The sequence below is a fragment of the Nymphaea colorata genome, chromosome 6 (assembly GCF_008831285.2).
Source record: "Nymphaea colorata isolate Beijing-Zhang1983 chromosome 6, ASM883128v2, whole genome shotgun sequence".
In the NCBI taxonomy this organism is placed as follows: domain Eukaryota; kingdom Viridiplantae; phylum Streptophyta; class Magnoliopsida; order Nymphaeales; family Nymphaeaceae; genus Nymphaea; species Nymphaea colorata.
Window position 1 is genome coordinate 17116114 of NC_045143.1, and position 20014 is coordinate 17136127.

The following is a 20014-nucleotide window of genomic DNA, read 5'->3' on the forward strand; positions in this document are numbered from 1 at the left end:
GGAGCTGTTAGTTGGTGCGTCATTTAATGCCATCTCATCCCTTCACCACTCGACGTTTCTTTCCGCTGCCAATCATCTTCCAACACTGTTTTTTCCTTTTTCAAAAAGAACGATTCAAAGCACAAGAAAAAATAAACAAGAGAGGAATTATGGCGTATTTCCGGGCATCCTCATCAGCAGTCACAGCTCACAAGTCCAAGAGTACAACTCTCTCTCTCTCTCTCTCTCTTAAAAAAACATTTTTACTCTCTCTCTCTTTCTCTAGTCTCAATATTTTTACTCTTTCTTCTCTACCATTTTGATCTTTTCCTCTCTCTCTCTTCGGCAGTATATGTATGTGGCGTTCCCGGTCCTCCGTTCGAACTAAAACACGCCACCGCTCCTTCGCTCTATCTCTTTATCTTCTTTCCCACGGTCGTCCTTGCACTTTCCCAACATACCATCTGTTTCAAGATTCAAGAACATAGATAGCTCCGTTGGCTGTCATGGAAGAAATATTGTGCGAGGAGGAAGAGCTCGTAAGGGAGCTCCTAGACGACAACTCCCCCTTCGTCCTTGTCCCCACCAGCAGCGAGTCGGAGCTGGAGCCGGAGCGGGAGGTCGTGCCGGAATTCGGCCAGTCTCTGTCAGGAGTACTCTACTCGGGGCCTACCATCGAAGACATTGAGAATGCGTTATCGGTAAGTCACCGGAATCCATTACTCTGGAGCCGATCGGGCAGTACCGCCGCTTCGATTGCTACCAGCAACAGCAGCATCAATTACAACAACGTCGTCAGCACCAGCAGCAGCAACACTGCTACCAACACCGGATTCCGGTCGACGTAAGTCACAACCAACACAATTATGTATGTTCCACGAAAATCTTGTGGGTTAAATGGTGATTAGATGGCATGGTTGTCATTTTTTGCTGTTCTAGATTCTCGTTCCTGGAGAAAGGGTTGGAGAAGAGCAAGATGGAGAACAAGTACACGCTCAGGATCAAAAGCTGCGGAAACGGGAGCGTAGATGACGGGTACAAATGGAGGAAATATGGCCAGAAAACCATCAAGAACAGCCCTAATCCTAGGTATGTAGTCTCTCCCTCTCCCTCTCCCTCTTTCTCTCCCTCTCCCTCTCTCTATATTTCTCTCTCTCTCTCTCTCTCTCTCTCTCTCTCTTTCACTCTCCTGTCTGTGCATCACTCCTGTCTGTGCATCAGTGATATTACACTATTATTGCTTTTGAAAGTTAATAGTGCGGTCCCAATCTTTTGGTTGTCATTGAGTTAACTGAGCAATTGTTACGCTTGCACCGACATGGTTAGGATGCAAGAAGCTCATGGATTTTCCAAAACTATCTCAACGTTTTAGCGTTCAAGAAGTATCTGGCATGCAGCCTCCATTATTTTCTTCATCTTACTCTCTCTCTCTCTATCTCTTTTTTTTTCAGTAATGTACGATAGGAAGCAAACCACAAAAATGAAACTTCTTCTTGTTTTGCCATGAACTGGCAAAATAACATATTATTTGGTTGGCAAAGAAGCCCAACTTTCTTTTATAGAAATTATTTCAATTACCTAAGTTTCAGAGACTCTCCTAGCCATATCTCCCAGGGAAGTAAACTAAAAATAACAGCCAAAAGTGAAAACCTTAAGGCTCGGCTTTTCCTCCATGTCCTGCAAATGTTTTCAATAATCGTTTTCTCGGTAGGTTCGTTCTCTTATTAATTCTCAGGCAGATTCCCACCGTTGCGTTTATTTCTTTGTCTACTTTGATAGCTAGCTGAGAAAGACATGTCTCTGGGGCAAAAGTTTTGCCAAAAAATGGTGGATCCACTCGTCTTTACCATATTTACTTAAACACGGATAACTTTTGTCAAGCAAAAGTTTTGCCACTTGTCCTTTCACGTCTTTTTTCTACGTAAAACTTCTTGCCTTAAGAGCTAAACAGTTTTGTCTAATCCCCCCTCTCAGGCACACAACCTCCTTATTCCCTTAATTTTTTCTCTTGCTTCCTTGGAACAACCAAACATAGAGTTTAATTTATTCGTTCTTTCTCCTACCAATTATCATACGTTGTGCAATCCAAAGACAAAACCTTAATTCCCTTTATCAAACGGGTTACAGATTAATCTTCTTTCATTGAAAATCAGGATTACTATTTCTTCTTTAATTGTAGAGCTTTGTAATTTAGTTTCTTTTTTGCATTGAAGACTAATTATTTTGGAAATTCTTCTTCACAAGAAAAATGAGAGAGTGTTTATTTTTTTTGCTTTCAAAATCTTCTTGAGAATTTGTTCAAATTTCATATATGACAGCGAGCCTGTCACCGAAAAGTCAAAAAAATAAACGGCCAGCTTGACTTTGGTGGGTGTCCGTGCAAACGTGAAGATTTTTGTGGTCCTTCTTATGTCGTGCGACGTCACCGGCTATAAATTTGCCATGGGTTTCACATTTCTGAAAACCAGACCAAGTTCCGATGGAAAACCAAGTTACACCAAATTCGTGAATTCTCAAGCTCTCGCAAACATGAAACTTTGGAGTTCATAAACTTGGTCACGCTTTGCTGGTGAATATATATTAATACAAGTCCGAGACCCTCACTCAACATATAATATTATATGAAAAAAAAGGAAACGTTAACTTTTTACTTGTGCTTTACATATCCAAGTTGACTCGACAATATCTTCAATTTCTACTATTTGTGCGCCAATATTTTCGTGTCTAGAGGGCCCAAATCCCTGCTCCTTAATTACCTAATAATTATGTGATAGATAAGAAATCTTTAATTCCCACGCCATTAGATCTGATATCCAGCGCTTATGTTCATGCAAACAACAGTATGCATGATCATTTCTCTCTGCAAGCAACACGTTCATCTCTCTTTCTCTCACTCCCATAATTTTAGATCTGGCACGCATCCAGCACTTACGTTCATGCAAACAACAGTGCGCGATCTCTCTCTCTCTCTCTGTCTCGAATTCCTATTCGTTCAGATCTAACATCGAGCATTTATGTTCATGCAAACGACAGCATGCATGATCCTGCCTCTCTCTCTCTCTCATATTATCTATGTATGCATATGTGTTGGTGTCATCCACTTACTATGCAATTCATGCGCATGATATGCTAGGTATCAATGACAGCGCAAGCTTGTCTATTAATCAATATTATTTGGTTGTGTATTTAATCTTTGCCTTGACTGTTGGTGGGTGCAGGAGCTACTACAGGTGCACAAACCCACGCTGCAGTGCGAAGAAGCAGGTGGAGAGATCGCCGGATGACCCAGAGACTCTTGTCGTCACATACGAAGGGCTCCACCTCCACTACACCTATCCCTACCTCCAATTAAGGCAGCCTTCCTTGGGGCAGCCCACCAAGCGGCCCAGGCTAGGCTCGGCCGACCCCAAGCTTGGCCCACTAGAGGAATCGCCTTTAATTCCTGGCCACCACAATCAACCACCCCAACCACACCCCAACTGCCCTAATTCCTTTGCAGCCCTCCCCACACCCACACCCTCTTCACCTACTCAACCACCCACATTGGGTTTGCTCCAAGATATTGTTCCACTGGGTATCATGAACCCCATGAAATCCCCAAACTGCCCTCAAGACATACTATCTTCATCACCACTGATGCCGCTGCCGTCGTCGCCCTCGTCGCCGTTATCGTCGCCGTCTCCATCCACATCGATCTTGTCATCGTTTCCGACCTCATCTTCTTCATGTTCTCCTTCCTCATCATCTTCTTGGTTCAGCAGTGGCTCCTGTGACATGGGCATCCTCTCTACTAAGTGAACTCCATCTCATAACATCACAAGTTTTATGATCTGGGCATTTATGCAATGACCAACTAAAATGCCCGGACAGTCTTGTAAATTTACTAGACTTATATGCTCTACTCTTTTGCCAAGAAGATATATAAGACAACTGATGTGCTACAAGACAAAGAAACCCCAAGCACTTAGCTGTCTTTCTTCTTTTTGCTCCTTCCTTTTAGGGTTAAAGGCATGGAAAAGGGAGTGGGTTGGGACCTAGAGGGGGTGCTGTAGCGCCTATAGCTTCTTGGCTTTCACTTTCAAAGTAAGAAAGACAAGTCATGTAATTATCAACAAGAAGTGTAATGAAAAGAAAAAGGTCAAGGAACATTTGGATGCTTCTTTTTAAAGTTTATTGATTCAAACATCATTCCTTGCTTCTTTTAGATTGCTTTGGTTCTTGTGCGGTCTATGAAAGATCATAGGGTGTGAACATAGTTATATATGTCTATTTTTAAAAGCACATCAGCATTCCATATTCCTCATCTTTCTCTGTTTTTCATTTTAAAGAAACTTACCTTTCTTTTCCTCAATTCTATTTAATATTTCGGATAAGTGAATAAGTTTCTTCCTCGATGTCAAGGTAAGCCAAACGTTTCCCTAAAAGCTTGAACTGCAAATATGTCATTGGTTTCGGCCTCCTTATCTGGGAGTGACGACAATGTTTATGACATTATACAAGCAATCCTGTCATGTCGGTGAAAGTTTCAGAAAATTATGAGTAGAATTGAATCGGTTTGCTTTTCATTTTTCATGTTAAAAGAAAAACGCGAATTTAAGACAATTTAATTTTAAAGTAGCAGGAAGATTTTTGTGGGCCTGTTTTGCTCTGTTTCTAGGGATTTTCCAATATCTAAAGACTTTTCAAAACCTGATTTCACAAGTATAGATGTGGTGAGTATTTGGTAGTTGGAGTCAACCTTCACTTTAAAATGAAAAAACAGATTATTCTTTTCTCTAGATAAGGAACAAATTTATCTCAGAGAAAAAAAAGAACTTATAAGGGGACATCAATTATTTTTTCGTAAGTTTCTCTGTGAAGTAATACGTAAACATGAGTTTCAAACTATATACACCCAAAATTTATATGCCTGTAAATGTTGTTACCCAGATGCAAGTGACGATGTTTCTAGACTCTCAGGTTGTAGTTTTGGTGTAAAATAAAAACGGCAACCATAATTACAAGACATTTCGGCCAACCTGCATAGTTTTCTTTTTCTTTCTTTTCCTTTTATAAAAAAAACACGAAACAAAGTGAGGAAGAAGATAAACAAGAATCTTGTAGGTCCTTGGAATTAAACGAAGCAGGTCTGTGGTTGTTGAGTGAAGCTTTCTAGCGGTCACGTCGAGGAAGGATGGAGTTGAAGCTTCAGATCAGAGCTGGAGGACAAGCGACCTGCGCGAGTCGGCTTTCTTGGCTTCCACATTTACGAATGCGATGTGGATGCTCTTCTCTCCACATTCCACGACTGATACAGATTCCCCACCATTCAAACTTCTATCCACTTGCTGGAAATCTTTAAATCGATGATGCTGATCTTCATTAAATGTCACATACCAATAACCATAAATGGTAGGAATGAACAATATCAATAATAATGAGATGGAGCTTTTATTTACTGATCGATACTGTCCAACAGCATCTTAATTGGATGCCGTCTGAGAGATTAAGAGAGGTGATGGCCGTCGATGGAGGCACTTGGGGGCGATACGAACGGATCCGATCGGTTGTCACTTTTTGCTCATGCGCCTGCCTACAGTCAAATTTATGGGTATTAAAAAATAGCGTAATTGTTTCCAACGGTATCAGCTCTTCGCAATGAACGCTCAACTTTTAAAGTTGATATATTTTATTTATCTTTGGTCAGAATATCTTTTACATATATATATATTTTAAAGAGCACCCGCGTTTTAATTATAATCTCAAAAGAAAATCTTCACTCATAGTTTCAGATAAGTTCTAGTTTATAATAATAAGAGATTACTTAAATGATTACTATTTCAGTTTCAAAAATTAATACAGATTCATAAAACTGTAACAAATGTTTCATAAATTTACATTATTTTTTAAAACACATTGACAGTAACAATATAGCTACTGAATAACATATTCCTGATCCTGAACCTTTAGGGAGATTAATAACTATTTTTTAGGGGAAAGCCTTTGGTTTATAATTTTAAAAAGAAATCATTCTTTTTAATTTTTTCTAAACTTCCGTCTAAACTCTCAAATAAAGGCATGAAATAAACTTTTGTTTTTAAGGATAAAATTTAGTTAAATGTTTTCTCTCAATATATACTACCTTCTATTGAGGTTATACTTTACCCTTCTTCACTCCTATCGATTCTTAATATGCCATTAGCTAGCTATTTGTGCATATCTTGGCACCAGCATTAATTGCAAAGAAAAGTGACAGGATCTTCCCCTAGGTGTTCTTGTTAGGAGTTTGAGAGAGAGAGAGAAATGGGTAGGTGTGAGACCTTTAACTGATAGATCAGCAAGGAATCATCTTAATCGCTGATCTTTCCCAGATGAATGTTTGAAAGAAAATAAATAAAGAAGAATAAAACAAATAAAGCATTTTAGTCATCTAGTATTACTTAGCAACTATTTATATTTTTTTCCCAACCATCCATCTTGAAGAGATCTATGACCAAGATGATTCTTTATAGGTCTAGTACCTTAGAATCTAGTATCTACCAACATCTCTCTCTCTCTCTCTCTCTCTTTCTATATATATATATATTATATATATATATATATATATATAGAAAGAGAGAGAGAGAGAGAGAGAGAGAGAGAGAGAGAGAGAGAGAGAAAAGAGAATAAATAAGACAATTCCTCATGATTAATTGTTGAGACAACCTAACTTCTTCGTCTACTTCACTCTTCATGCGATGTCTAATAATGAGCATTTGCAATCACTAAAAAGAGAAATAACATTGGTGTTAAGTCATGAACTAGTCTCCAGGCAACCTAACTTACTGATATATTGCTATCCACAATAAATGTTTAGCAGTGACCATTAAATGATGGACTAAAAGTTTGGCTGTTAAGAACTGCCGGAAGTTTACAATCTAGATATCCGTGTGTATAAGTACTTGTTTTTCAAAACTGATTCAAAAACCTATTTTGATAGCACTGAGATATCTTTATCCTGAAAACGTGCACATCAATTACGGGGAGACTTGTTCACGATCAAAATAAAGATAAGTTTCTCCAGTGAAAGCTATCCATGGCAACTTTCAAGAGCAATTGACCCTGAGACTATTTTTTGTCTAAATAATTTAACAAATAAATAAGATATATCGTGATATAAAAACATGTAATTTATATTTTTTTAGTATGTTAACCGGTTAGAAAATCCACGTTCATATATTAATATATATATGTCCTACATTTATGAGAACTTGCATCTCACATGAAGCCGTAAACTTCATTTACCACTGAAAGATGAAATAATGCAGCACCTATATCATTGTCATGTGAGACATCCATTAAAGCACGAAAAGTTGCCGGTAACCGTCAGCATCAAATTGACATGGAAGACTTCCAATAAACATCGACATTATGACAGAAGCTCTTCACCTTTGAAAATTTGCGCATGTATGCGACTTTTTAAGGGAAATGTAGACAAGAACAGCTGTTGCAGATGATTTTGGAGTACAAACTTGAAACTTTCCCGCTTGTACCCATTGCTTTCGGAAGTGTGAATAGTGACAAGGTTTGAACCATTTAACCGTACCGTATCGGCCTGTACCAGTCGATGATACAACGTATCTCTTACAGATATCTCACCAATACAGCCTGTATCGGTCGATACGCAACATCTCTTACAGATATCTGGCCGATACGGTTTGACCCACCCAAAAAGAAAGTGTTTTTCGTTCTTTTATTAGTTTAAATGTTTTTTAGTTATTTTGCCCATATGAGCTTATGTAAATGCCAAGCTGAATTGAAATGCAGCTCATCCCAATATCAAATACTAGTTTGAACATGTGAATGCGGTAGTATAGCTGGTTGGGTTGGTGATGGAAAGATAAGGATAAGGTGGAGCTCGTTTGATTTACATGGGCACTATAAGTCATAATCCTTTCACTCTCCCGAAATACATGTATAATAAGAATAAGGAACATATATATATATGCAGAACATAGTCTCTATTACTTAAATGTATATTTTCCCTTCCACCTATGCTGATATTGTTATGATCAAAACTTTGGCTGGACTTCGCATCTGTTTTTGAGCTGAACAAAAAGTGAGGATTCATCTGCTCGTTTTATCTACTCAAATCGTGGGAGACACTAAAATTTCAAAAACATGGTCATTTTAAAGTAGATTTCGATGATCATGTTCAAATACTACTGTACAGGTTACATGGTTCTTTGAAGCATTTGAATCGAAGCATGGAACACGATGAATAAGCTAACCATGAAGGTGACTTCGCTTCTGTCCATTCTTTGGCAAACAAACATGGCCAACCGAGTGGGTCCTTAACAGCATTTCATCTAGAAAAGCCACGCATGTGCCCGCGACCTGGTAAGGCAAGAACTTGTTTCAGAAAAGTCATGTGGACCGTAACTAACTACATGTCGGAATCAGCCATAACCACCGCAAAGTTAATCAAACACCAATGCACCCAAAACTGGAGGTAACAGTAATCTTGCAGTTTGGCTTAAACCAATTTCTTTTTTCATCAGGCATTTGTTTGCTCCAACGCTGATGTTTGTCAGATGAATAAACCCTTTTACTGTTATCTCTACAGACAGAACTTTATTACTTCAATAAACTTTTCTGTTGAGAACCGAATTCCAGTTCATATATGACTCCATATATTTGAACAGGTGTCAGCATCAGTCAACTCAGTATGAAAAGATACAACAACCACGCCAGACTTTGTTTTGCTAGAAAGTGCAAATTTAGGATCAAAGATTCAAAGGTTGTCATAGATGGTCATGATTGAAGAACAGGTAACCATGAAGGTGCTCCACCTTGCTTTTTCACCTGATGAGCAAGCAATGGATCCTTTGTCATGAGCTTTTATGCACCTGCAAGTAAATCTTCAGAATGATCTTTTGTTGCAGACTCTAATGACAGGCAGGTGATGAGATTCGGATTTTGACAGGTGGCATTATATCCGTACTTTTGACTTCATAGTAAATGATTTAGGCCGTTAAGAGGAACTCATGAGCGAGACTGCGTCATTATGCTTAGCTTTTGGCCTTCCCCAACCCTAGGCAAACCAAATAAATCTCCTTGGATGAAGATCTTGTAGCTTTAGGCCTCAACCATGATGCCTTCTGGAAGTGCTGCCTGCACACATCCCTATATCCTAGAGACGAATTGAGAACAAAAGAATGAGAGTGAAGACCACGGTGGTAATAGAGACGAAATAGTCCACACGAGAATAATAAATATCTTACTTTGGTTTTCTTCACTCTCAAGAAGCTTCATGACAAGATTGCCCTTTGGTTGTAGAACACCTGCATCTGGATCATCTCTAGAGGCGTCTTCTGATTCAAACAAGAAACTGTACTCGTCCAAGCCTGATAATCTGTTCCTGCCAATTGCCAAAAGAAGTGCTCGTTTTGCCAATTCCCCAGACAGAATAGTGTCTTTCATTGAGATCCCAGAAACAGAGGGACACATATCAGATAGAATAACTGAGAATCCCTTCCCCTGCAACACAGATGAAAAGACATGTACCATCAACATATTCGACTGTTGCCAAGGTAGGACCCTTGAAAAGATCAAAGTAATTCTATTTTATCATGAGGAGTAACACCTTAGACCAGCATCGTCACTCGCTCAATACTATGACTCAGACAAGTTGCTCAGTTATAGCGCATATGTTCCCTTCCCTCTAAAAAGAAAAAAGTAGAAAACGAGGACCATCTGGTCATCTAGACAGTTTATTTTCCAGACGATCAATTTTCCTGAGAAATGGTTCAACCATTCAAGTGATCAGGCCCGTGAGATTGATGAACTAGCAATGCACCCCACATTAACAAAAGTGATCGGAGATGATTATTCTGCTCGGGCTGCAACAGAATTTTACGGGCACCCAAATCTCACCAACCAAACACTAATGAAGCTCAGAACTTCATGGGAGCATGGTACATGAAAATCATACTGAATCCCCTAGCTCATCAATGATCTTCATGTGTTCGCAATATGCAATCTCCTCTGCTTCCAGGATTATCTCAAGATCCTTTGGTTGAAAGACCCAATCAGAGCACTTTCTCAAGTACAATGGAAATGAGAATTTGTTACGAGACTTAGCTGACAATTAACAATTGCCGCCTCTACATCTTTCCAAGTTCCAGTTTACTCATTCTACCAGTGACTCGTGAAAATGTATACGCAACTTTAAGTAGGTAGCTGCCTTACAAAACATGCATCACTGTGAGAGGTCAGGCATGTTCTAACATAAGCAGTGTTCTCTTCTGTTTGGATGGAAAAAAGCAACATTCACCAACTTCGTCATAAATCCTTTCAGCAAAAAAGGATGAGTAGAATCCACATCAGAATCATGCACTGCCTAAGTTTGTCATGAAAACAAGCATAAAAACAGTACATTGAAGGAGCGTGAACACATTATTGACAAGGAATCAATGCAACCGAGACCATTTTGCATCTGCAGGCACACATATATGTATATATGTGTGACCGATAAAACTCATGTCCACAGGGCTTACCAGTAAAGTATGTAAAACAATGTGAAAATAAAATTCATTGGACTACGTATTAGCTTTTATGACACTTTACATAGATCAGACATCCAAGACCAAAGTGAAGCTCGGGGCATGTTTAACAGATTCTATTTGTTATTTTCATATACTGAATTAAAGTTGACAAAAAGGTTTTGGCTATCATTTTCAAACCATTCTACCTAATTGAACTGTGAGTCTGCGATACACCAAGTATTCCCCAAATCAAAAGTCGACCTCATGGAATATTAGATATGATAAATTGCTTAAGAAAGCGCTAAATTCATCTATTCAGTTGAATACATTTGGTGGCTAGACCTTCAAAAGATAAACACAAACAGGCGATCTACAACACGTTTTTGACAAAGATAGTGTAAGATCACAGAGGGAGAGAGGGAGAGAGAGAGAGAGAGACCTTAGGAGAGAATGCCATAACTTGTTCCCTTGATAGCTCCATCACGTCGGCTGAAACCGTTTGCACACGAGAGTCACAGTGGATGGACGGAACTTTCACCTTCTGCTCTGCAATGAATGCCATTTGGGTCAAGCAAAAAACCAGCTCTAAGACATACACCAGAAGCCTGAAAACACCACGAGAACAAGAAAAGAGGAAGGTCCAATCTCCAAACCAGAAAAACTTCCTCACCTTCAAATCAATACCAACAACTGCTCCGCCATTCTTCAGATGACCCAAACTCTGGCACGCCACCTTCGGCACAATTTTGTTAAGGAACAGAACTCCCAATCAATAACAGCATTGTATGCGAAGTTAACTTTTCTTTTTTTTTTAAGAAAAAAAAACAAACAAAGAATTCGCAATCTGGAAGAACATGACAAAGAATAACGTATGGGTTAAATGTACTCTTATGGGGCGAATCAGGATGGATAAAAGTTAACAAACACCACGACAGTTTTCTCGTAATGATGATACCTGGCAGTCCTCACTCTCCACGCCAACAACAATAGCCAAGTTGGATTTTGCACGAAAGGGCTTAAAATAGGTAGAGAAAGAAGAAGAGTACATCGAAAGAGAAGAAAGGAGAAGGTAGAGATACTAGTACCTGAAGCCAAGCACCAGGAGCGCATCCGAGGTCAAGAACGGAATCACCTGGAGCAATCAATTTATGCTGCTTCTGCATTTGTAGCAGCTAACCAAAAGGACCCGGATCACCCACCAAACAATCAGAACAGCAGAAGAGTGATCATCAAAAAAGCAACCATATCCATGAGAGAAAGAGAGAGAGAGAGAGAGAGAGAGAGAGTTCTTACTTTGAACGCCGACCGTGCGACATAGCCTAGGCGCTGAGCTTCTCTATAGAAGAAGTCGGGCGTTCCCAGACCGCTCATGGTGAAATCCTCCTTCTTACTCACTCTCTCTCTTTCGGAGAAGGGATCCCCCCGTTACCCCAACCGGGCATTTGATTACCCCTTCCCTAGTTTTGATTTGAGATCCAACCATTCTTGAGATCACATTATGGTCAAACGCACCCCCAATTCTAGGGACCGTTTTCACACTGTAAAACAAGAAAACGTAATCTTTTTCGTTTTACATGAGAAGATCCCACAAAGATTTGAAGTTTTCCAATTTACACTATAAAAAGGTATGACTCAAGCTAGTCGAAAGAGGGATCTGATCTTAAATTCATGCCGCCCAAAATTCGATGAGCCCGAATCAAATAAGCAAAGCAAACACCCCTTAGGTTTCAAGAACTTTGCACACTACATGAATAGATTCGACCTAGTTTATTTTGTAAAAATGATACTTAAGAAACATTCGGTGGTCAATTGTTAAACTTAGTTCATTGCGCTTAATAATGGATGGATTTATCTTAAAAATGCGAATGTTAGAGATGAATTCGCCATTGGTAATAAAGCAGGGATAAATGTATATTTTTCCCATAAAGTCGGTATGAATTTGGAAAATAACTTTTATGGAAGTAGCTGGATTGTACTAGAACAATTCAGATATCATGATAGTAACATATCTAAGGTTTAAACTGAGCTAGCTCAACTTGAACGCCACTTGAGCATAATTTCATTCCAGTCACCGGCAAGCTCTCTCTTGATGCAGATTCGAGCTCATCTATTTACATAAACCAAGATGAAAACCCTAAATTTAACTGAACTCGACTTGCATCCGGCAGAGATCCCGACCGTTTTTAAAGTTTATGAACTCATGTTGAGCTTAATTAGTCCTGATCAAGCGGATGCTTCCAATAATCGAGCAAAGAATTAAGCATCTTCAACTCCACGATCATTTATCTACCTATGTAGCTCGTTGATTTCCCAACCATTTGCCGTTCATTGTGAAAAAAAAAAGAAAATTCAAATTTTCGAATGACCAACAAACGTGTCTATCAAAAGTCACGTCCAACTCAAATGACCAAACTTCTGACCTCTTTCAACTTGCCACAATTTTATTTGAACAATTTACAAGGTGGCGTATGAGCAGCATTCAGCAGTGATTGGGAATCTGCCTGCACCAACCTGCAGATCGATGCGCGCCCCTCAGCTCCCTTCAAGTGACAATCTCCTTTGGTTGTATCAGGCGGACGCAGCCTGCAAGTTTGTCTGATCTAGCGACTGAGTTGCAGGCCCTCTCTTAAATCTCTGCCATCAATTGGAACACTTATTTATCTATTCAGTTGCAGAGATTGAAATTTAAGTTAGGAAATCGTCTGTGTGTGTTTTTATATAATGCCCCATTTAATTGCTTCTAATGTTATGGCTCTGTTGTCGCAACAGAAGATTTGTATTAATATGCTATTTTCGTTTAGTTATTTCTAATGTTACGTTTTTGCTGTTATAACTTGGGATCTGAAATCAAGGCTCATCTATGAAACCTATTTCTGAGCAAATAGTAGATTTCACAACGGCAAATTTGAGATCCATTTTACATTACAAAAATCATGAATCTAGAGTCAAGAAGGGGGGGGTTCAGACTACAAATCCATGGTTTTTAAGATTACTGTGAATCTGCTGGATCTAAAGCTGTCAAAATTTTATAGCCTTAGTTTATTAAAGTAATCCACGTATAAGGGCTATCAGCAGAATATATATATCATATAAGTAAACCCAGACAAAAATTCTAATATCCTATATTTATAGTAAACTGATCTTCAATCAGCAGAAAACAAGAAACAGTTTTTTTTTCCCAAGTTTTTAATGGAACCATCAATATTTGTGTTCTTTTTATACGTAGTTGTGAAATGATCGCCACCTATGTCAATATTGATAACGTTGATTTGAAGAAGAAACACGGTGGCTGGCAGTAAAAAATGGAGGCAGAGTTGGTGGTGATTCTTGGCTCTGCTTCTTTCGAACTAAAGGCAATGGCGACTGATGTGACCAAGACAATCAGAGCCTTGGATGAAACAAATCTTGTACAAGATTCCTCCAGCAATGGAGGCAAATATTTTGGTTCTTTATTTTCTTATTGCAGTCACTCTTAGGCGCAGGGAAAGTAAATGACAGATTCTTGAGCTGCTTGCTTTTATCATCCTCGAACGTTGGGCCTGCATCTGCGGAGATTTTTTTCCCTCGAGGGACAGAATTTTCACTCTTGGTAACTTTGGGCATTTGCCTTTCTTTTCTTTCTACACGAAACATTTTTTTCAATTTTTACGCGATTTCGTGTTCAAAACCTAGAAATTTAAGTCTGGTTAGTCTAACCCAAAGCACCGTGCTGTTACTTTGGAAGTTCAAGCGGAGGTGGCAAGATGGTCAACAACAAACTCATTGTAACTATATGAGCGTGGGCCTCGTGCACCCACACCCCAAGGCTACCATTCAACGGTCGGGAAGGGACGGAGGAGTACAACCATTGGTCTCGGATCCGACGCCCCAGATAAAAGCCGCATGTGGGCCCCGCAACAGAAGTACAGGGACCCACTCGAGTGCTTTCTGGGGAACAGCGACGTGCGTCGTCGCAAGAGTGACGCTCTCCGTCTCCGCGCTTTCTCGCTTCTCCAGTTCAGGCGCGCACTCTCGCACAGAGAGAGAGAGAGGGGGAGGTTCCTCAACGGCTTCCCCTATTTAAGGCCTCTCTCCTCTCCCCTCCCTCGTTCCATTCGGTCTCTCCTCGCCGTCCGACCCTCTTCCCTTGCTTCCGCGGGCTCTCGCCATCTCCCGCGGTTATCACATTGATCAGATTACACTCTTGTCGGAGTTTCTCAGCCTCGTTCCTTTTCTGCGCCGAGATCGCTCATCGGAACGAGGTGAGTGGCTTTTCTCTTGATCTTAGGCGCTTCCCTTCGCAGTTTTCTTGTTCGAATCTTGATCTTTGCGTGTTTCGCTGTAGGCCTGTAGCCTTTCTTCGTTTTGCGTCGGTTTCGGCCGGAAATGACGGAACTCATAGTTTTTGCATTTCGACGCGGCGATCTGATGATATCGAAATGATTTGTTTGTTTTTGATGCGTGATATTGTCTGCTTCCTGGGTGAGATGGAGTTTATTTACTCTAGAATGCGTGAGCTGGTCTGGATCTTGTTCTTGGATCTACGTTCGGATATGCGACTCGAAGTTTTGCACCCGGAATTTCTTTCATAGAGCTTATTGGCTAGTTTTTCGCGGGCTTTGTCTTTTCCTTGTTTCATGTAGTTCGATGTAGCGGAAAGAAGTGTAGTATCGATTTTGTTATTTTTCCTTACATGCTGCCTGTATGATAACTTTTTCCGGTTCTTGTTTAGGTATGAGTCCATGGTTTGTTTGAGTTCTTTTCATGCAATCAATGTTATGTAGGTTTTACATCGTCGTCATTTCATTTTTGGATGTGAAGATAGTGCACCTGCAGTTCTCGTTATTGCTGTGGTGTAGTTGTTATACAGGACCTTATCTTGTGTCCTCGCCCGTGCTGTTTCTCTTTTGTTTAACGCTGCAAAAAGTTGCATGCTTCTGCCTCTAACATTGTCAAGTTTTGAAGCCTTCTGCCTTTCATTTCTTGAGAACTTTTGAGTGGATTTGAGCAGCGTGAATTAAAAGAAAAGCATGTGCGCTGGAAGCATTGGATTTCTTGCGCAACAATCTCTTCAGTGTAATAATGCTTCGTTTCTTTCCTTTTATCCTAACTTTACTTTAACGTCGTCTGGCCTCGTCAGATTAAAATCACCTTATTGAAGAATCGTTCTTTCTTTACCTCGTCCAATCCAAATACCATCAATTCTTTGCTCTTCATCGATAAGCTTGGAGCTGTTTTCTGATAGACTTAGCCTTCTATATGATCTGTCCATTTTATTAAATCCATAACCTATGTTGTGGACCACCGATGGAGCAAATGCACATGCCCCTACATTTTCCTATTTATGTCTAGGTGTATTTAATTTCTTTGCTCCAAATATCTCATTTCTATCTTCATCATATTGTTTTTTTGTTGGATGTGATGTCTTTACTAGTCAGAGTCCTTCCCCACCCCCACCCCCCACACCATATTTTACAGCATTATTGAAACCTTCTTGTTAGACATTCTTAGTCATCTCCTTGCTATCTTCTTAACAGCACATTCATGGGGTCATCTGAGTATCATCATCTGCAGTAAATGACCTACTGGAGAAGAAACCAAGGATGCTTGTGTTTTTGGAGCAGGGAACAGGGGCAGGATTTGGGTTGGGATGGGTAAGACAGTAAGTTGAATAACAAAAGTATTAGGTGGTTTACAAAGGAACTTGCGGAAAACATCTCTCTGATTTAGGGAACCGACAAGGCCTTGCAGCGGCTTCCCTGCTTTTATGCGATGCGTATGTGCCTTTGGTATATGACTGTATCTTTATCAGTCATACTATTTTGTGCTCTTTTCTGATACTAAATGTTGTTTTGACATTTGTTAGAGCAGTATGTTTGTGGCAATCATGAAAAATCCTGCATGTCTGTTTTTTAACCATTCTTTCGTGTAATTATTTCTTCTGACCTTCCAATTGTATGAGTGTTCTCTTTTTTATTAACCTTAAGGCTGCTAGAAAACTTTGTGAACTAGAAACTAATACTCCCAATTTTTCTAGCAAAATGAGTTTGCAGCAGTTTTTGGTGTGATTATCACATACTGTTCACGTCTTTTGAAACCATAAACTACATTTCGTTCTTATTCAACTTCTTTAATACAATATCTTGCAGAAACCGTATGGTACCTATATTTGGTTTATGAACCTTAATGTACTTCTTCTACTGTATTTTGCTTTCTTCTGCAAATGAATCCATAATCTGCTTGTCAGTCCAAATTTACAAGGCCATTTGCTTTTGCATCTAGGGGTTTGTCCTCTAAATGTTTTGGTTTGTCTATTTGCTTGAAAATTGCAAACTGATGCATGTCTTTTTCCAGTTGATTAGTGGGTTTTATCATAAGTTTTACGTTAGCCATATTCTCCCATAGAAAGGGTATAACTTATCCAAAAATGACGATCTTTTTTTTTCATGCCTACACAACGGACTTGAACAGGAGAAAGCATGTCAGATGTGAAGGATCTTGATACCAATAAACAAGAACCTACAGACAGTGATGTAGATAAGAAAGAGAATGACAGTGCAAGCACCGAAATAAATGAGGTATATTGGTTATAGACTTATAGTATTGCGGCAAAATGTCACTCTTAGTTCATGATATCAATTTTGTTTTTCCCCAATGAAATTATTTTGCATTAAGGTGGTCTAAGAATCCTTTTTTGTAGGAAGAGATAATCAAGAAGAAATATGGAGGAATTTTACCCAAAAAACCTCCATTGATATCCAAGGTACTTTATGATCAATTAATTGGAGATACTATCTTGTTATGAATTTTTTCTGTCCTTGTTCTCTCTATTTGTTTTCTGTTGGTTAGTTTCATCTACTGCAACAAGTTTGATTGACACATTCTCTGAAAACCAGGACCATGAACATGCATTTTTTGATTCCGCTGATTGGGCATTAGGAAAGGTATCATCTCTCTTAATATTATATGTCGTAAACATATTAATGATAATTATTTTCATATAATGTTCTCAAATGACAGCAAGGAGCACAAGAAGATCACAAAAAGGGACCACTCGAAGCTCTTCGGCCAAAATTGCAGGTGTGCATGTAAAACTTTTATTCAGTAGTACATTTTTTTATTCTTTTCATTTGGTAGTAAACTCGTTTCTATTTTCTAGAGAACATTGTTTACTGCAAGTAAATGTTTCAACCAAGTTTGCTAAATTAAGCACATTTGAAGCTCTGATTTAATAGAATGGCAAGGATTATGACACAAGGATAGGATACTTAACATATGTGATCTGCTAGTTGCTTCTTTAGGAATTTTACTTTTTACTCTTCTAGTTTTGGACTATTGAAATCAAGTAGAGCTATGAAAATAGGTCCGTGTATTGTGTATACTAAACTTTGATCTGAGGCTACATTGGTATAATATCATTTTACGTATGTAAAGGAGTATGGTGCTCATGAGAGCCAGGTATATGCATGATAAGATGGATTCGTTGTCTTCAAGGAGATCTTGGTCCGGACTAATTTTTAAGAATCAATTTTCAGTGAGTGGTGCTTCAACACTCAACCAATGACAAACAGCACAGATCCATTTGCATATTATGTTTTTAGTAAATGATGGGTGCTGTGGATGCCAAGTGAGAGTCTGAGCAAAAAGTGATTTCACTTAAGTTCATGCAGAACCAGGAGTCCAAGAAATTAGCAGACTTTTACCCCAAATGTTCTTGAGTTATATATGTTCTTTGACAGTAGGTATGCAGCTCATCTACTTGCAACACTTTCAGAAGTTTAGGTTTTGTAGCAGCATATGACTAGAACATATGCTACTTAATTTATGAGGACCCCATTTCTACAAATGAGAATTTGATTAGCACTTACTTTTCACTATATATGATGCAACAGAATCTGTACTACTAAACTTTATAATCTGTCTGCTTCTGTGAATGAGAATGTGATTACCATTTTACTGTTTCACTTCTCAATGTGTGTGCCAAGGTGACTTTTGTATTATTTTTGGGAACTAAAAATTAGGCATGCAGATAATACCACCAATTCAAACCCTTATCAGTACACTGTGGATTACATCCCACAAAAACGACAATGCATACTTAAAATCTCCAAGGTTGCGCCTGACTACCATATATTTGTGCTTTCCTAGTGATCTGACTTCAGGTCTTGGGGAACTTAAATGCCATGATCAAAATGGGGGAAGGTCCATTAGTGACCCTGACGCCTCTTATTGTGTAATGGTGATTTGAAATCCTTGCATTGGAAGATCTCAGAACCTTCATTTCGTGGAACCATGCATTTGCTTGCCATCTTGGTGCACACCAGTGCCTGTGCCTACGTGCAACACTAGATTGAGGGATTTGAGATCCCCTTCTTCCAAATACACCATAAGAACATAGGAATAGTGATTTGACAAACTCCAGTCTATTGGATGCATGGATGTATATCAGATTCTGATTGGTTTAATATGGTTCTAGATCTCTGTAATGTGTATGAGCCAGAGATGAATCGCATTATAGATACAGAAAAGCTGAGTGTGAATTATTTCTATATGTGACACATAAAATAAAGTGAACTTAATTCAGATCCATCTATAGGTACATGGCAGAAATTATGAGTTGGTCCACTTGCAATTCACAAGTCTACTTATATGAATCTGAGTTGGGGTTGTAAGCTTAGTTTGCTGTTGTTATTTGTTTTTCTGCTTCTTGTACTTGACCTGGCATTTTCTCTTGTTTGAACCTGCACCTTTTGCAGCCCACACCTCAGGAAGTACGATCCAGGCGATCTGTGTATGCTCCTACAGATGGAGAAGGTGATTGTTGAGCAAGCCTCTATACTTTACAGTTGTGTGTTCCACAGTCCGTTTTATAGTTGTTAAAGTTTAAATCCGTCTGTGCTTTCAGGTGGAAATTCTTCAGATAATCCAAACGGGAACTACTAATAAGCTATGATTGTTCCTCTAGCTCTACTTGCTGGCAGATTATTTCACTTGTAACAGAGCATGCAGAATCCTTTCCTACCTATTTTATGTGCATGAATAGGTGATCCTAGATCTTATGACGATATGTAAAATGTAACTTTTCAATGAAGGCCTTGCATGTAGCGATTTTAATAGGGGTTGTATAATAGAAGTGTCCGGTAGCAAGGCTTTCTCGACTACTTAGTGGGAAGACTTGCTCCTTTTGTCACGAAGTGACGCACTCAGGCTTCTTGGGTCTCAGAAAAGATCACTTTACTGCACTGCTAAAATAAGGTGCGAAGCTATCCCCTGGGTCGATGACATGTTCCACACATACGGAGCATTGTTCGGGATCGGAGATATGGCGCACTGTTTTCCTTCTCATGTTTTACGGTATCCTTGGGATACGTTGAACAGAGCGACCTTTGAAGGCCTATGTTGAGGATCATATTGCATAAAGTACCTCAGACTTTTTTATACTTATTTTTTATTTTGTATTCCCGTAACTTACTATTACATATAATATACAAAAACATTCCGCAGTTCCGCATTAACCATGCCATATAATTGAGAACTCTTCTTTGACAGCA

At 39.2% G+C, this 20014-nt stretch overlaps 3 protein-coding genes across 7 annotated transcripts; 2 read left to right on the top strand and 1 right to left on the bottom strand.

The window, feature by feature from the left end:
* Positions 1-186: 186 nt before the first annotated feature.
* On the top strand, positions 187-4167 carry LOC116255608 (probable WRKY transcription factor 57). The gene is made up of 4 exons (XM_031631479.2): positions 187-201; positions 329-823; positions 919-1068; positions 3198-4167. The coding sequence occupies exons 2-4, from the start codon at positions 486-488 to the stop codon at positions 3775-3777; spliced, it is 1068 nt and encodes a 355-aa protein (XP_031487339.1). The 5' UTR covers positions 187-201; positions 329-485; the 3' UTR covers positions 3778-4167.
* A 4440-nt stretch (positions 4168-8607) lies between these two features.
* On the bottom strand, positions 8608-11962 carry LOC116256451 (uncharacterized). The gene is made up of 6 exons (XM_031632819.2): positions 11778-11962; positions 11570-11656; positions 11155-11217; positions 10924-11025; positions 9222-9477; positions 8608-9130 (listed from the first exon to the last, which is right to left on the bottom strand). The coding sequence occupies exons 1-6, from the start codon at positions 11853-11855 to the stop codon at positions 9009-9011; spliced, it is 708 nt and encodes a 235-aa protein (XP_031488679.1). The 5' UTR covers positions 11856-11962; the 3' UTR covers positions 8608-9008.
* Positions 11963-14425: 2463 nt separating this feature from the next.
* LOC116256452 (uncharacterized) lies at positions 14426-19903 on the top strand. 5 transcript variants are annotated; one of them, XM_031632821.2, is made up of 8 exons: positions 14426-14725; positions 14809-14945; positions 16935-17041; positions 17164-17226; positions 17360-17407; positions 17484-17543; positions 19220-19277; positions 19369-19903. In XM_031632821.2, the coding sequence occupies exons 2-8, from the start codon at positions 14903-14905 to the stop codon at positions 19404-19406; spliced, it is 417 nt and encodes a 138-aa protein (XP_031488681.1). In that variant the 5' UTR covers positions 14426-14725; positions 14809-14902; the 3' UTR covers positions 19407-19903. The 5 variants fall into 5 exon arrangements, with proteins under 5 accessions (XP_031488681.1, XP_049934162.1, XP_031488684.1 ...); XM_050078205.1 differs by lacking the exon at positions 14809-14945 and adding an exon at positions 16001-16117 and having other exon boundaries at positions 14428-14725; XM_031632824.2 differs by lacking the exon at positions 14809-14945 and having other exon boundaries at positions 14435-14725.
* The last annotated feature ends 111 nt before the right edge of the window (positions 19904-20014 follow it).

What these genes read in the sequence shown, in the direction of transcription:
- LOC116255608 (XM_031631479.2), top strand. Translation starts at nt 486, where the DNA reads ATGGAAGAAATATTGTGCGAGGAGGAAGAGCTCGTAAGGGAGCTCCTA. An exon ending in AACACCGGATTCCGGTCGAC is followed by an intron (nt 824 to 918) that starts GTAAGTCACAAC and finishes TTGCTGTTCTAG; the next exon opens with ATTCTCGTTCCTGGAGAAAG. An exon ending in AAGAACAGCCCTAATCCTAG is followed by an intron (nt 1,069 to 3,197) that starts GTATGTAGTCTC and finishes TGGTGGGTGCAG; the next exon opens with GAGCTACTACAGGTGCACAA.
- LOC116256451 (XM_031632819.2), bottom strand. Translation starts at nt 11,855, where the DNA reads ATGAGCGGTCTGGGAACGCCCGACTTCTTCTATAGAGAAGCTCAGCGC. An exon ending in CTCCTGGTGCTTGGCTTCAG is followed by an intron (nt 11,218 to 11,569) that starts GTACTAGTATCT and finishes ATTGTGCCGAAG; the next exon opens with GTGGCGTGCCAGAGTTTGGG. An exon ending in TTATGGCATTCTCTCCTAAG is followed by an intron (nt 9,478 to 10,923) that starts GTCTCTCTCTCT and finishes TCTGTGTTGCAG; the next exon opens with GGGAAGGGATTCTCAGTTAT.
- LOC116256452 (XM_031632821.2), top strand. Translation starts at nt 14,903, where the DNA reads ATGATTTGTTTGTTTTTGATGCGTGATATTGTCTGCTTCCTGG. An exon ending in AACCTCCATTGATATCCAAG is followed by an intron (nt 17,227 to 17,359) that starts GTACTTTATGAT and finishes TCTGAAAACCAG; the next exon opens with GACCATGAACATGCATTTTT. An exon ending in TGCTCCTACAGATGGAGAAG is followed by an intron (nt 19,278 to 19,368) that starts GTGATTGTTGAG and finishes CTGTGCTTTCAG; the next exon opens with GTGGAAATTCTTCAGATAAT.